This window comes from Mytilus californianus, unplaced genomic scaffold (assembly GCF_021869535.1).
Source record: "Mytilus californianus isolate M0D057914Y unplaced genomic scaffold, xbMytCali1.0.p SCAF_5, whole genome shotgun sequence".
Classification (NCBI taxonomy): Eukaryota; Metazoa; Mollusca; class Bivalvia; order Mytilida; family Mytilidae; genus Mytilus; species Mytilus californianus.
In genome coordinates, this window is record NW_026262701.1 from 100,421,244 (window position 1) to 100,439,453 (window position 18,210).

At 32.6% G+C, this 18,210-nt stretch overlaps 1 protein-coding gene and 1 long non-coding RNA gene across 9 annotated transcripts in view; one reads left to right on the plus strand and one right to left on the minus strand.

The window, feature by feature from the left end:
* The window catches only part of LOC127702195 (uncharacterized), a 305,823-nt gene that overhangs the window by 16,527 nt on the left and 271,086 nt on the right, over positions 1–18,210 (minus strand). The window lies entirely within an intron of this gene.
* LOC127702132 (septin-7-like) overlaps positions 3,080–18,210 on the plus strand; it is a 55,047-nt gene continuing 39,916 nt past the window's right edge. For 6 of the 8 annotated variants that reach the window (XR_007982289.1, XM_052206220.1, XM_052206224.1 and 3 more), the window contains exon 1: positions 11,170–12,199. Coding sequence is in view for 7 of the 8 variants with exons in the window: in XM_052206220.1 (XP_052062180.1) it covers positions 11,870–12,199 (330 nt within the window). In the remaining variant the exon portion in view is untranslated. Of the gene's footprint in view, positions 3,439–11,169; positions 12,200–18,210 lie in introns of those variants that run through there. The other 2 variants (XM_052206226.1, XM_052206223.1) reach the window with 2 other exon arrangements.

Sequence of the window (18,210 nt, forward strand, 5' to 3'; positions counted from 1 at the left end):
ACTATACATCAGATTCCTGACGTAGGACAGGTGCAAACATTTGCAGCGGGATTAAATGTTTTAATACATTGAGATCTGCATGCATAGCAATATAATTATCTTACTCAGGATGTTGTTGAAATATTCACCTCTCATTATGTTGATCCTATTATTGATAAATAGTTCCAACTGGATGTCAAGCAGCCAATAAACAATCATTACCATATAATCAAAAGATATTTAATATTTTTCATGAGCATTTTTTTGGAATACATACACATATTTTAATTGTATTCAACACATTTCATTTACCCAACTAACATAATTCCTCTTGCTAAACTGCATCTGATATGCTTCCTTAATATATACACATGTATGAATTTAAATGAAAATTCACGCAGTCAAAGCTTATTTGACGAAAATAATCAAAATAACACTAAACCAAAGCGAACCAAAAAGTTGGGTATGGTACAGACTGTACTACAGGCACAAATACATCAACTTAAATTATATGCATAAGAGTATGTTTATCCTCCTTTTTCTTTGAAGTAACCCAGTTTTAACATGTACAAATATTCTAAATCGCACAATTTAAAAAAAAAATTATACCGCTCGCTCCACTTGTAGAGCACCCACCTCAACAAAACTCATTTTCAAGAAATAAATACAATCAAAAAAATTTCACTCGCTCGCCCCATATTTTTTTGAGCTTTTGTCCGAAGAACTAAAAATCAAATTGGTGTGGCCTTAGTAAAGGTATTCTGATTTTTTGGGAGTACTTTTTTCTGTATACCTATTGTTATTCCACTGATCAAGATTGAATCTGGGAGAAAATGAGTGCTCAATAAACCCCAACACCTGTTCATGTGTGTTTTCCAAACCAGGAACCTTATTAGTGGTTGTCTTTAGTTATGTCTTAATATACATGATTTACAATGTAGTTCAAAATGTTTATAGACTCGGGCTGATTTACGGTTTGACGTAGGGCCCCTTGACATATGTTGCAGGCATTTGTCTATAATTGAAGAACTGTATCTTGAACTCTAAGATGTCTTGATTTTGGTTTGCTGTCATTGGCATTTACTCCATTCTTTTATTCATCTACATAAATCAACTGGCCCTGATGTAGATTGCAGTTTTGATAGATAGAAGAAGATGTGGTATGAGTGCCAATGAGACAACTTTCCATCCAAGTCACAATTTGTAAAAGTAAACCATTATAGGTCAAAGTACGGCCTTCAACATGGAGCCTTGGCTCACACCGAACAGCAATATACACATAGAATCAATTGTGAGCCTTGAATTTCAGATTATTTCTACAGAAAGATACATTTCTATCAGTTTTATTTACTAATATTATATTAAGTTACTAAAGTTTTCTTTACTTTTTTACTTTCATATTGTTCCTGTGCTGTCCTGATTAATCAAAGTACAGTAAGTAGAACTATAGAAAGTATTACAACACTATACATCATCACCAAAGGTAAAGGCTTGTACTAAATTTGAAATAATACACAAAGGATACATGTACAATGTCATGGTTCTGCAGTGTTGACAGTGTTTGGAAATCCATTTTCAAATATTTTACATTTGCAATGCCAATGGGTTACAAAAGTATTTTTTATGCCCCTGCCGTAGCGGAGGGGGCATTAAGTTTTACCCTTGTCCGTCTGTACGTACGTTCTCTAACTTTAGTTTGCCTCAACCAAATGTTATGAAACTTACACACAATGCTTATTACCACAAAACACAGATCAAGTTTGAATTTTGGTGGCGTCACTTTTACTGTCTAGAGTTATGCCCCTTTACAAATGGAAAAATTGCTGGATTTTTCTTTTCTGTTCTCTATCTTAAGTTTGCCTCAACTAAATGTTATGAAACGTATACACAATGATTATTACCACAAAACTCAGATCAAGTACAAATTTGGGTAGTGTCACTTTTACAGTTCTTGAGTTATGTCCCTTTATAACATTATATGCAAGCGGGGGCATCATCTGTGTCCCATGGACATATTCCCCATTTATTTGGATTTGCTTATGTAGTGTGGAAGGGAGAGTGGTACATTTTAACTTCTAGATAGGTTTTTGTTGGAGGGAGTAAAGTTTTCTTTTTTTTTACATTTCCCAAATATATGGTACTGTTACCCTTTGCTCTCTCTTCCAAAACACAATGTTGATAAATCTAACATGTTTCAAGCTTTAATCTGCACTGCTGATAATACACAAACTAAGAATGGCAGGTTTATGTTGATATTACATGTGTAAGTTGCTATTAAAACATGTTATGATCCATAAAATATAAAAAGCCTGGGGCGAAAAATTTTGGAAGACATACCGATATATAAGTTATAAAGTGAATATGTATACAAAATAAATACCAGTGTGCACGAAAATATTGTGCAATTTCTGGCACTGTGTTGCTTAGTTTTATTAAAGCTATCTGAAAGAAATATGTTGATAATAAAAAAAAAGAATTGATATGGAGGGTTGATGTATGCAATTGATTCAAGAAATACACCTGAAAATTATATCTTAAACTCTTGAGATACTGGAATATGTTTAATGACCCAAGAAAGAAGGAATGACCTGTAATACTGGACATTTGTTTACTTTGAGCTTCAGTTTACATTATAGTAAAAAAAAAGTCGTCAGTTGATCGGAGTACAATAATAATCTTCTCAGATAAAATGTAATGATGAAAGAAGCAATCTAATGGAATACCATACTTATAATTAAATGGAATACCACACTTACAATTTGCAAATTTTACAATGTACAGATTCAGTCACAGAACATAAATTAGTTTGCACAATTCAAAAGATACAAAAATTATATGGAATGTTGGTTTTTAGTGATTCTTTGAGGTGCATTAGATAATGAAACCCATCATTTTCCATGTAGATTTAAATTTTAATGGTTATATATATCTCAGTGTTTGTGGACTTTAAATATTTAAATAAATATTTAAAACTTTTTAGACACCCCTTTGATCAGTAAAGAATCTAATAGGTTATTTTAGTTATATAATTGACTACCATGGGTAGCAATAAAATAAGTGTTCATTGAAATAAATAACACTACACATGTCTATGGTTAGGTGACGTCCTATTGTTCTATGACACCAGATAGATAGTATTTTATTTATGTTTTATGTCACCATTGTAAATAGGTAGTAATTTTTTATCACCTGTACTCTACACGGAGTCGAGATTTCCTTCTAATACACACTGGAAGTAAATAGCTGGAAGTGAATTATTGCCGAAATAAATGCTTCCTGACTGATGAATGTGCCTACTGTTTTTAGACTGTTTGATGTAAATTAAAATTTGAGGGTGTAGATTTCTTTCAAGATAAAAACGCTGTTATATACTGCTGCTTTGTGTGTAAGAGATTATAGTGTTTGGGAGTTATAGAAATGTCGCAGGTTATAGAAAATCTGCAGATTTCCGAACCAGAGGTTAGTATCTATTGATAATTATATATAACAATGTTAATTAGATAAAATTATATCAATTTCATATTTTTAGTATTAGTCATTTTCACAGTAAATCATGTTACATCTATTAAACTGATGCAGCATTCAGTGTTTCTGATAAAACTATCAGATACTCTGTTGCCAGACTATTTTTTGCCAAATCTTTCGGAAATGTCAGAATTCTATGTTAATAGTTAGCAATTAATTGCGGTTATAAGGTGATCACTTTTTTTTTTCATAAAAGCTTTGTTTTTATTTATTTGCTTTGTCTTTAGCTTCCTTCAGATATTTCTTGTCTTTGATTATACTTTGAGTGTGGGGTATTACTTAAAAACTATAATTGTGTAATTAACTGTTATTCAATTAGTATGATGTAAATGTCAAAGTTGAAGCCCTATACACTAGGAACCAGTAATAGACCTATGGTCAAACTTTAAGTACATGTACATGCAGGATAAGAAAGTTTGATTTTTTTTTGGCAATTTTGAATACTGAAGGAATGTGATTAATTAGAAATATTTATACCAAAGGTTTTACACATTGTCACTCTTGGTACCTTACTGAGACCCTGCACTGCAGGCTGAGAGAGAAGGCAAGTCTAGAAGTTTAACATTACAGATCTGTAATGGACTAGAGGGGACAATACAATTTTTTATATGTAGTCTCTTTTCATAAGAGAGGATGAAAGTGTTTATGCATTCCCACATGATCACCAGAATCTGGTCATTGTGTGAATACATGTATTGTAGTTTATCCAAAAAGTAAATGAAAAACTGAATTTCTCACCATATGTTACCTATAGCTGAATATTGGCAGTTTTTGAAATTTTTTTAAAATAAAGAATTTAAAAGTTTTTTCTGGATAGCACCAGGTACACCTGATGACAAATTAGCAATATGTGTGATTATAACACCACAGGTCAGAAATATAGGACCGCTCTTAGACTGATAGGACCACACTCTGAAAATAAAGGTAAAGGGTCTGGGGAGAACACTGCCAGTTTTTAGACTGTTTGTCTAATTCTTTGAAAAGAATATAAATGTGAATTTGTGTGGACAGATTATGGTAATGTTATAATGATACCTATTTATGGTTGTGTTTAGGATGGTTGTCGTGAGCATTTGTTCACTTTGTAGTAACAATGGGGCTTAGTGCACCTTCTTCATAATTCAGAAACGAAATCTACACATAGTGAGGTATATTCAAAAGTAAAACTTTTATAAACTTGCGCCCCACCCTGTGAAAGGCAGCTGTTTAAGATCTATCTTTGTATAAGCTTGTCAGTAAAATCTGTCTGTTTTAGAAGCCTCATGTTTCATAATCAAAATCCTTATACATCTGTTACAGCATATTGCTTGTTCTGTGGATGTTTTATTCTTATCTAGTTTTGACTACTTATCTTCAAGTATTCCAAAATCGTGTGCACAGAATTAAAGTTGTTAATCGATGCATGATGGCAATTAAAATGGTAAGAACAACCCCTCACCTCAGTTAGAGTAATGATTGCACAAATAGTAGACATCTGTGTAGAGGGGCGGTAGGAAGGGGTGTCATCCTGAATTCTCAAAAAAATAAATTACTCTTTCCCAGATCCCTTAAAAATTAATCATTAATTCCAGTCCCGATAGGTGTTAATTCAGAATTCCCGCAAAAAAATGAAGACCCAATCCAGAAATCCCACAAAAATAAAAGCCCAATTCTGACATCCTGAAAAAGGTCCTTCCGCCCCTCTGTGTAGACACTTCCTACATGCATGTGTTACAATAGTAGACCCAGGATTTTTCAAAAAGGGCCAAAAATTATGAAAAAATATGAAATTCAAATGATTTTTGATTTACAGGGTTAAAAGAACTATTTTTCTTACTCACCAAATATCCTAGCAGAAAGCCTAATTTTTCTATTATGCACAATGAACATGACAAAAATAAGGCTGTTATCATAAACTTAAGAAAAGTCAGTTTTTATTACTTCAGGAAGTAGGAATTATATAATATGAATATTCAAGCATTTGAAGTCTACTTACATTCCTGTTGATAAGCTGCAATGGAAATCAGGATTGCATAGATATATGTGACAAAGTGTTGATGTCTGTGATAAAGAAAAGTATAATATTTTGGTTGATGGGTTGCTGTTTCAATAAAAAATTTCCACATATATTTATATTTTGTTCATGCCTGAAATTATATTTTATTAAGATTTTTATACCATATATATAATTACTGAACAGTCTGAACCCATTATTAGAAGACAACAATGATAACTTGACCTCGTACTTGGTCTCCTTTCTTCAATGGTGAGGTGAAGCATCTAAAGGAGATTTCATTTAGAAAGTGTCTTCATTACCTATAATTCCAAATTGAAAATAAACTCGACTGAGTGAAAACACACCTTTAACAATAAGTAATTTAAATGTAAATAGACATACCTGTAGTTTACAATATAATATACTAACAATTATGTTAAGTATTTCGGTAAGCAGATAAAAAAAATTATGCTGACAGTATGAGACACGCTTATAATTATTGGAGTGGAATTAAGCTCATTTATACCTTTCATTACATGTAACTGATACACATCTTCAGATTGTCATTAGGAAATTTATCTAGCTTGACATGCATTCCATCAGCCCACCAAATAGCTGTCAAATCTGTCAAATCTGTAGACATTGCATGATATGATGACAATAAACAAAGTTTGACAGATATTTAATTTTAAAAAAATGTGCAGGAGGTTCAAACATATATATTAATTTAGGAAAGTTAGTAAATGATAACAAAAATACATGATATGTATTTACAGTATGCAACCAAGAAATGTAATTGTATATTCTGCATTTATCATGCTTTTCCATAAAAAAAAGGTCAATTTGCAGAAAGACCTCCCTTCTAAATCATTAAAACTATCAATTTGCTTTAATTATAATATTCTGAAGTAAATTAGATACACCCAATCGGGCTAACGTCCTCATGTGTGTATCTAATACACATAAGACAAAGAATTTAATGAATGAAAATTCCAAAACAGGAAGCACATATTTTCTTCCTTGGACACACAAAAAAAAAACGAACAAAGACAGGTTTTTGTGCAAGTTTTTGTAATCATTCAAGCTGTTGTTCTGTCTTTAAAGAACAGATTCTATCTACTGAAATAAACTGCTTCGCTGAGCGCAGCTGGATACGCCCGCAGAGGTCCAACCCTGAACAGTTGGGGCAAAAATGGACACAATATTCAAGCTTGATACTGGTCTGAATTTGGATTGTAATTAAATATTTGACATATTATAGGTTTTTGAATAAATGTAGTCAAAGAACTTGAAATTGGTTATATGAATTGAATTTATATTCAATTAAAGATTTCTTGCTGTTGAGCAATACACTGTGCCATTGCGCAATACTTAGTAAATCTGTTGTCAGACTATAAACAAATAAAGTTCAATTAATTCTCAATGTCATATTAGAAATTTATGAAAATGTAAAGGGAGCTTATATTAATAGATATAAACAATTCACCAAAGTTTCATGAGAATTGCTGACAGCATTTTTGAGTTATTGTCTGAAAACTGGAAAATCCCCTCCTTTTTGTCCGAAGACACATTGGTTTTCGCACTCTAACTTTAGTTTAAGTGAATGGATCTCCATGAAATTTCACCATAAGGTTCAATACCACGAAAGGAAGGTTGGGATTGATTTTGGGGGTTATGGTACCAACAGTTAAGGAATTAGGGGCCAAAAAGGGGCCAAAAATAAGCATTTTTGTAACTTTCAGACAATAACTTGTGTGTAAGTGTATGGATCTCTCTGACATTGTACCACAAGGTTCCATATCACAAAGGGAAGGCTGTAATTGATTTTGGGGGTAATTGCCTCAAAATTTTAGGAATTAGGGGCCAAAAAAGGGGCAAAAAACAAGCATTTTTCTAGTTTCATGACAATAACTTGTGTGTAAGTGTTTGGATATTTCTGAAATTGTACTACAAGGTTCCATATCACAAAGGGAAAGCTGGAATTGAGTTTGGGGGTAATTGCCCGAAACGTTTAGGAATTGGGGGCCAAAAAGGGGCCAAAAATAAGCATTTTTCTAGTTTCCAGACAATAACTTGTGTTCAAGTGAATGGATCTCTCTGAAATTGTACTGCAAGGTACCATACCACAAAGGGAAGGCTGGGATTGAGTTTGGGGGTGATGAATCATAAGGGTGTTCAAAAAATTTGGGGGGGGGGATTTTTTTTTTTTTTTTTTTTTCTTTTTTTCCTTTTTTTTTTCTTTTAAAATTTTCCATTTTAAGTTGGTTATTTCTGATTTATATTTAAAAGCAAATAATAATGATATGGTAGGAGATACACACCAAACAGGATGTGTAAATTATTATATAATAAGTATTGTGCAATAGCAAGAAATTTTCAATTGCACAGTATTGCACAATAGCAAGAAATCTTCAATTGCACAGTATTGCGCAATAGCAAGAAATCTTCAATTTAACAGTATTGCGCAATAGCAAGAAATATCCAATAGCACAATATTGCGCAATAGCAAGAAATTGTCAATTGTACAGTATTGCGCAATAGCAAGAAATATTCAATTGCACAGTATTGTGCAAAAGAAGATACTTCGTATAAATTGCTTATTTCTTGATCAATTTCAATGGGGTTTTATTCTTGAATTCTTGGGGTTCTTTAATATGCTGAATCTAACCGTGTATTAAGTTTTTGGATTTTGGGCCCCGTTTTTAAATTGGTCCACATTGAGGTCCAAAGGGTCCAAAATTTAACTTTGTTTGATTTCATCAAAAATTGAATTATTGGGGTTCTTTGATATGCCGAATCTAACCGTGTATTTAGATTTTTAATATTGGGTCCCGTTTTTTAAATTGGTCTACATTAAGGTCCAAAGGGTCCAAAATTAAACTTAGTTTGATTTTAACAAAAATTGAATTCTTAAGGTTCTTTGATATGCTGAATCTAAACATGTGTTTAGATTTTTGATTATGGGCCCAGTTTTCAAGTTGGTCCAAGTTGGGGTCCAAAATTAAACTTTTTTTGATTTCAACAAAAATTGAATATATGGGGTTCTTTGATATGCTGAATCTAAACATGTATTTAGATTTTAGATTTTTGGCCCAGTTTTCAAGTTGGTCCAAATTGGGGTCCAAAATTAAACTTTGTTTGATTTCAACAAAAATTGAATATATGGGGTTCTTTGATATGCTGAATCTTACCATGTATTTAGATTTTTTATTTGTGGGCCCGCTATCAAATTGGTTCATATTGAGGTCAAAAGGGTCCAAAATTAAACTTTGTTTGATTTCATCAAAAATTGAATTATTGGGGTTCTTTGATATGCAAAATCTAACCGTGTATTTAGATTTTTAATTTTGGGTCCTGTTTTTTTGTCTACATTAAGGTCCAAAGGGTCCAAAATTAAACTTAGTTTGATTTTAACAAAAATTGAATTTTTGGGGTTCTTTGATATGCTGAATCTAAACATGTGTTTAGATTTTTGATTATGGGACCAGTTTTCAAGTTGGTCCAAGTTGGGGTCCAAAATTAAACTTTGTTTGATTTCAACAAAAATTGAATATATGGGGTTCTTTGATATGCTGAATCTAAACATGTATTTAGATTTAGATTTTTGGCCCAGTTTTCAAGTTGGGCCAAATTGGGGTCCAAAATTAAACTTTGTTTGATTTCAACAAAAATTGAATATATGGGGTTCTTTGATATGCTGAATCTTACCATGTATTTAGATTTTTTTATTTGTGGGCCCGCTATCAAATTGGTTCATATTGAGGTCAAAAGGGTCCAAAATTAAACTTTGTTTGATTTCATCAAAAATTGAATTATTGGGGTTCTTTGATATGCCAAATCTAACCGTGTTTTTAGATTTTTAATTTTGGGTCCCGTTTTTTAAATTTGTCTACATTAAGGTCCAAAGGGTCCAAAATTAAACTTAGTTTGATTTTAACAAAAATTGAATTCTTCGGGTACTTTGATATGCTGAATCTAAACATGTGTTTAGATTTTTGATTATGGGCCCAGTTTTCAAGTTTGTCCAAGTTGGGGTCCAAAATTAAACTTTGTTTGATTTCAACAAAAATTGAATATACGGGGTTATTTGATATGCTGAATCTAACCATGTATTTTGATTTTGGACATTGGACCATAATAGGTAAATTAAAAAAATTGAAGTTCTTAGACCACATTCTTTTTGTGTCAGAAACCTATGCTGTGTCAAATATTTAATCACAATCCAAATTCAGAGCTGTATCAAGCTTGAATGTTGTGTCCATACTTGCCCCAACTGTTCAGGGTTCGACCTCTGCGGTCGTATCAAGCTGCGCCCAGCGAAGCATTTTATTTTATGAATAAAACCCTGTAACTCGGAAACGTCAAATCTAAAATATATAAAAATCGAAAGAGAGCTCATGTCAATAGATATAAACAATTCACCACAATTTCTTGCAAGTTGGTGAAAGCATTTTTGAGTTATTGTCCGAAAACTGGAAAATCCCCCTTTTTTTAATGAATAAAACCCCATAACTCGGAAACGTAAAATCTAAAATTTATAAAAAACGAAAGGGAGCTCACGTCAATAGATATAAACAATTCACCAAAGTTCTATGCAAATTGGTTAAATCTTTTTTGAGTTAATGTCCGACATGTTGACGACGGACGGACAGACGGACAGACGGACGGACGGACAGACGGACAACGGTATACCATAATACGTCCCGTAAACGGGCGTATAAAAATTAAATATTAATTGAATCCCTATTTTTAAATTTACTGCTTTCCCTCAAAATCAGGATTCAAAATATTTTTAGGTCCTGTTTGAATATTCCAGTGGTAATGTAGTGTTTTTTGTAATTTGTCAAACTTCAGGCTTTTGGTAGTTTGATAATGAGGAATGAGTTGTGATTGTTTTTACTGATTCTAGATTAATCATTGAAGAAGTTGTAACAGCAAAGAACAAATCAAGATTTAAACTATCTCAAATCAGTTAAAGGGGTGTAGTGACCTCAATTTCATGGTTCAAAGGATATAGTATGACGTTTGTAAACAGGTAAGGTTTGGGTTTAAAATGTTAAAGTTCACTGTGATTGATATAGTACAAATGTTATTGAAAATATAACAGAAGTATTTAGAGCTCTTGGAAAAAAAAAATAGAACCAATTATTTTTTGTGTAAAAGAAGTTTCTTTTCATTATTTTGTGGGATTATGGTCAAAAGGAGTAAAGAAAATGTGTATACCCCTACTGTCATGTTAACATCAATTCATCATTGATCATTACAAACATCAGTCACTACAGTTATCTTGAGAATGTTCAAAATATGGACTTTGTGGAAATTGACTTAATGCTGTGTAATTTTGGTAGAAAGTGTCCTTTTAATTGTAAATATACCCTTTCAACTTATCTGTCTGGTAAATAGTAGATTTAAGCCTCAGATATTTTCTCTGAATTAGAATGATTGTTTGAATATTGTAATAAATAGAATCGGTAAACAGTTTATTTTACGTTGTCAACATTAATAGCAGATCGGGTGGTATAAAACACCTGGATATAACACAAAGAAACATCTGTTGTCTGTAAATCTTAATCCAACAAAATATTCCATATTTATTTAGGTCCAAGTTTTATCATCAGTGTTGGGTATAAAGTCACAAAATATAGGAAAAAATCTTGTATAAATGTTTTTTGGATGATCAGACCAGAAGATTAGGGTTGGATCAATGGTGCAAGGACAAATTAACTGTTGTATTTAAATGTTAATTATCGTCTCACTAAGCGTGGATCAAAATTATTGATCCTGTCAATAGTTAGTACAATCATCTCTGCCCAATTTGGACAACAATCAGACAATTGGAACACAACAATGAATAAAATCTGTGCTCTTTATAAATACCAGTCACTGTTTTTTTACCGTACATGTTGTCACAAATAATCTTCATTGTCAGGATTTATTACAGTATAAAATAAATTTCAAGATATTTTGAAGATTTAAAAAGTCTGATCCTTTTTGTATTGATCAATATTTGTGTCTCATGTTTACACTGCAGTGTTTAGAGGAAATGACTTCTGTTTGAGGGAAACACATCCTGTGTATGTAGAGAAAGTCTGTTTGTTATCAATCAGTCTTATGTGTGTATGATGTAGATTTATCTGCACTCAGCAGGAGATTAAATTTCACCTCAAACTTTTAGGAGGAGGAATATTTTGGCAGTGTATAAGGTGCCTCTGTCTTAAGTTTAATGACTTTTACATGTGCTAGGAGTTAATTAGACTTCACAACAATTTGTGTGTTTTAATTTAGGATTTCGTTGATTATTGTTTGTGATCTATATTCACCATCTGGATTGAGTATTGCTAGTGTGTTGAAGTAATTAATTTCCACTTTGATGAACTTCTGACAAACAACATGGCTGCCAGTACACCTATGACACAATCAGGCACAGGTAGAGGACCAGCTCCACCACTACCAGAGAAACCTCCTTCGGTGGCAGAGAGGACAAGACTTCTAAAATCAAGTTTTCGTAAGGATGATGTTGATAAACCAAAAGTTATAGCTTCAAGTCCAATAGTAGAAAGAGCAGCAACACTACCACATGGTCATGAGACAAATGGGGATAAATCGGAGACTCCTTCTCCTGCTAGTAGTGTGGGGTCCATGACTAGTGTAGGGGTTAAGGCCTCTACTCCAGACTCAGTTAAGGACTTGCCACCAAAGCCGGCAGTAAGTCCACCAGCTGTATGTATATTCGTTTGTCTTGTCCAAACTGTGCATGTCTTTCATATACATTTAGGGGGAGGGTGGGTACCAAAACTGTGCATGTCTTTCATATACATTTAGGGGGAGGGTGGGTACCAAAACTGTGCATGTCTTTCATATACATTTAGGGGGAGGGTGGGTACCAAAACTGTGCATGTCTTTCATATACATTTAGGGGAAGGGTGGGTACCAAGGTATGAATTATCTTCAGATTTATTTCAATTTTTGGTTTTCTCCCTTATATCAAATGAATAGTAGCAGTTTTACCTGTGCCGACTGTGGTTATTTTAATATACATTTAAATTTCATTGTAAATTGTATTTAATGTTATGTTATGTTATGTTCTTGTTTCGTTTTTTTGGCTGCAAAAGTTTACAAATACTATATTGTTAAAAGAAAACTGAGTATTTATAGATTTAATCCCATTTAAATGCATTCCATTGTTACTATCCCTAAACCACATGTTGTAGGGCAATTGAAAGGTGACTCATACCTTTTAAGTCATTTAAGAATGCAATTTTGTAAATATTTCAGTTTTTAGCTTGCTCAAAAAATGATGATACACACTTATGTGGTGTAAATCATTTGATCTTAGCTGTGTGTAAGATGTTTTCTAGATCTTTAGGAAAGATATACCTAACTTTGTTTACTTATCACAGTGGTATATTCTAACTTTGTTTACTTATCACAGTGGTCAGTATACAAAACCAATTATCAGCTAGCCTCAGTGTTTATAGACATCTGATAAATCTTTATTGGTTTAAGATTATTGTTAATGGCCAATTATAATGGCTACTGTTGTCCAAAGGTGTAACTGATATCAAAATCTTTGACCTTCTTCTCTAACCAATACAGCAACATGCAATGGTCTTTATTGAATTCCTCCTTTCTGTATTAGTCTTAAATCATGATTAATGAAGATTATCTTTTCTCCCTTTTGACAGTGACCACTTAACCTATCATGGACTTGACCACTGTGGATTCATCATTAATTGTGGAGTACAGATTGTCATGGATTTTGCATGTACACCATTAATTCAAGTGTCTAACAAAATGCAAATTTCCTATACATGCAGAACTCAAGTATCTCTGGAAATGCAAACTTTCTTTGATCCTCAAAAATTGGTACCCAAGAAAATAAATGAATCAACAGAAGTTCTTCCAGTCTTTGACATCATAACCTTCTTTCTACCATTCTCTCTCTCCATTCTTCTTCATTTCAGTGACCCCCTATCACCAATATATTTAAATGATTGTAGATGTTAAAATATTACTGGAATCTACTTCATTGTCAGGTTTTACCAAAATCATTTAGTTACATTCAAACAAATGATGCTTCACATCTACTGGAACTACAGATGACAAAAGAAAGACAACAGTATGAGCATACTATGGAGGTACGATGTGTGGTTGAAAACCAGCTTGGTATTGACAGTTTCCCATCATCATGTACATTATATAAATCCCTTCGTCCCAAGACTTACTCCAAAATTTCAGTTTGACTGACACTTTGATGTCCTTATGCACATGTTTGTTATGCACTTTCTCTATTTATGTTATTGTCCTTTTATGAGAGTCTATAGTATGACTATCATGCCTATATAAATACTGGCCTAAGTATTCAATATGTAATACTGTTGATTGAACCAAGGATAATAGAAATTGTGTAACAGATTAGGAATTTATTGAATGAAAACTTTTGATTTGTTTGCATGGGAATTGTGTTTTGCAGACAAGAAACAATGCCTTTAAGTCTAGCTCAATATTCACTGACCTATAACAATCTTTCAGTCTGGAGAATTAGTTTCCTTGTGCATATTACTGATAATCGCACTTCACCAGAGTTATCATATATTTTCTCTTTGTTTTTAATACTAGCTCAGGTAAATTCTTTCTGACATTTATTACAATGTACACATGTAAATTTCTTTATACTCATCAACATGATGCAGTTATACATATATCTTCTTCTTGCTGGACCCATCCAAGAAATCCCTTCCAATTGAATTCTCATGGCCTGAGGTCAATGGTTATAGAATAAGAATAAGAATAAGAATATTTATTATTCCAATCAAGGGCCCTTGATGGGCAGCATAACATGTACACATAAAACAATACGTCATGATTTGTAACAGAAAAACATTTTTATATATTAAAATGAAACATTAAAAAGTTCAGACAGATGTTATTATCTTCATTCTATAAAAAATCACATACATTTAATTCCAGGCAGGATCAGAACTGTAAAATCATTACAATTATCATTGTTATTACATACATTAATTAACATTTCGTCTAACATCTAGACATGTAATAATATAGCTCCCTAAATATTTAAGTATAGACAAATTTTCATTAGTAAATAACCAAACAAATTTTGCCTCATTTGAAAGATCTATAAAATTGGGACAGATACAGTTTATCTCCTTGAAAAATATCTCCCTATCATTATTGTATGCTGGACAACTAGTAATAAAATGTTGTTCATCTTCAACCAGATTAGTTATCTAGTTATACAAACTAAATCTTAAAATTAAGCTATTGTTGATTTGCATCCAATATGTTTAGAGTATCATCAAGTGGTGATGTAGAGTAAACATTAAGAAAATCCCAAACAAAAAATACAAAAAAACCAAGAAAGACATCTTGAGATGGTCTTCAATAATAGATAAAAGGTTTTGACCTAGAACTTGTGGTCACTTAGACAGAAATATGAAAGTCCAAGCAGATCATGAGGTATCCTATGGACACATTTTGTTATACCTGGTTTTCTGAAGCAGGTGATATATAGTGATGTGGGGATCTGCACGTTCATTGGTCATTGTGTCTCACTTTTTTGTTGAATTTATTGAAACTTTCTCACAATATTAACCATGTAATGCACCTAAATAATGTTTTTAGTGTTCTATTATCAGAATCATTTTTGGGCTTTCCCTCAACAAATAATGTACTTTGCGAGGGGAGGGGGGCATCAGTTTGTATTTAAAGCTTTGATTGCATTACTTCTAGGTTTTTATGCGGTCTTATATTGGTATCACGTCGTCGTCGTCAGCATCGTCTGAAGACATTTGGTTTCTGGACAATAACTTTAGTAAATGTAAATAGAAATCTATTAAATTTAAACACAAGGTTTATAACCACAAAAGGAAGGTTGGGATTGATTTTGGGGGTTATATTCCTAACAGTTTAGGAATAAGGGGCCAAAAAGGGGCCCAAATAAGCATTTTTCTAGTTTCCAGACAATAACTTGTGGAACGGTGTATGGATCTCTCTGAAATTATACCACAAGTTTCCATACCACAAAGGGATGGTTAGGGTTGGCTTTGGGGGGTTATGGCTCAAACCATTTAGGAATTAGGGGCAAAAAAAAAGGGGAATAACAAGGGTTTCCTGGTTAATGGACAATTAAAAAAAAGTACAAGGTTATGTTTGGATTACATCCCTTACACTGCTTTTAAATTATGTATACAGAAATGTTGTATTGTCTTGAGGTGATTAGCTGTCAATTTATTTTTGGAAGTTACTATTAAAAAATGCTGATTAAGGAATATTAATTATAGCCATTTTTTATTTTAAGACTTTAAGACTTTTATGATGTATTTAAATGAATAATTATGGTTGAGATTATAACCATACCTTGAGGGAAAAATTTTTTTTTTTGGAAAAGGGGGGGGAGGTGAAAAAAAAAGGGGGGGGGGGGAGGGACAATTTTTTCTCATTTGAGATTTCAGAAATTAAAAAGAAAATTTCTTCAAATATTTTTTTATTTTGGCCAATAAAAGGGGTGGGTGGGTAAACAAATTATTGGGGGGGGGGGGGGGGGGGGGTCAATTTGCAACAGCATAGTGTATTGCACAAAAGCAATAAAAAAAGGGGGTAATTTTTTTTTGGGGGGGGGGTCAATTCGCAACAGCATAGTGTATTTATTGCACAAAAGCAAAACATTGAATATAAATTCAAATCATATAACCAATTCTATGTTCTTTGACTACAGTTATTCTGTGTCAGAAACCTATTATGTGTCAAATATTTAATTACAATCCAAATTCAGACCTGTATCAAGCGCGAATATTGTGTCCATTTTTGCCCCAAATGTTCAGGGTTGGACCTCTGCGGTCGTATCCAGCTGCGCTTGGGGAAGCAATTTATTATTTTTTGTTTTTTTATTTTGGGTTTCCAATTGCATAACAAGGACTTATGAGAAAATGGGTTACAAACTTTGTGAGCAATGCTCACACTTGCTAGTAATATTGTAGACATTTTCTATTATCTTATTAACATTTCATGTCTTTTAGTGCAGTTATTTTGATAAAAGTATTTTAAGTGTTGCCTAGATATGTCAGATGAGTCACCTCACTCTTTAGATAAACAGTTGTCAATAAATTTCATAGCTTTATGGCAGAAGAGATATTTTTATGATATGAATGGTCCTTTGAGAGTTTTCAACGAAAGTTCATGTTAAAATTTCCTCCAGACCTTATTGAGAATGTATAAAGTAATCTTTATCAAAACATAGAGCCGGTATGGTGGATTCTTATGGTTTAAATCTGTTATCAAAGATTTAGTTCAGTGCAGTATATACACACTGACAATTTCATGTAAGAAAAGCTCCTATAAAACTTTCTTAGATTTATTCAAAAGATTATTGAAGTTTTCTAAATTCTTTTTTATTTGTATTCCAAAATAACATGACACGTAACATATTATTTGCTCACTTGTTCAAAAAGCAGCTATGGTGCTATATAGAAATGATATATATAGATCCTCTCACTGGATATTTTTTAATTAACAGAGTTACTGCCCTTTGACCTAAAAGAAAAAAAAGGTCAGTGTATCAATAAATAATTAATTAAAACTTAAGCAATGCCTTTTTGTTGATCATGTTGGACTAAGGTCAAAACAAGCTTATACTATGGTGATGTTGGGCAAATGGATGGGTGATTGAACAGGAAAAAGTGGATACCTAAATTGTGTAATCAAAGACAGCACATATATGCTTAAGTTGTGCACCTGCTTTTGTAGATTGTTCGAGAATTCTTTAGACTTATAAACTTCAGTCATTTTTCGTCAAAATTTACAAAACATGGATACCAGTTTGGTGTAATCAACTCCTACGGTTTTCAACCTAGATCCCTGAAACTTATCAAAAATTTTGGACAAGTGTTAAAGTTGTGTTCCTGCTACCAAATAATTGTTTAGGGATTTTTATTCATATTTTTCTGGACATGGGAACTGGGTCATTTTTCCGCAAAATTTGAAAAACATTGTACCAGTTTTGTGTAATCTACTTATCATACAGTTTTCAACCCAGATCCCTGAAACTAAAAGAAAGATTGCACACATATTGAAATTGTGCACCTGCTAATACACCTTATCGCTATTTGTCTGCCATTGCTGGACATCACAAAGTTTCCCGTAAAGTTTGACGTCACAATAGATAATAACTGACGCCACAATGGAAAAGAGATTGTTGTATGATGTCAATAGTTCAAGCTGCGCAGATTCTCGGGTCAAGCAGTGCAGATTTCCAAATAGCGATAAGGTGTATTATGGAGTTGTATGTGGATTTTTCACCATTTGTCCAGTTGAAAACTAAGTAATTTTTCCAAAGACAAAAATAATTACAAAACATGATACAATGGATCAAAATTAACACTTTTTGCACCAGATGACCAACTTGATATGGACATTCACCACTACTTAAAGTGTGTTTTCTTGTCGATGTTAATTCTACATCCTTTTACTCATATACAAATTATTCAGCTGTGTAACCCAAAATGTCACATGTATACCAGTTGTTGCTGTGGAAAACAACCTGTTTGTAAAGTTGGATCATTCTGCTAAAACACTAAATATCCAAAAGCTGGCCCATAACACATATTAAGATATAGAACAAGGGGAGATAATCAGCCAATTAAGATATAGAAAAAGGAGAGATAATTAAACAATCTATGTTTGCATCTATATCATTTGGTCGCTGGTGATAGTTG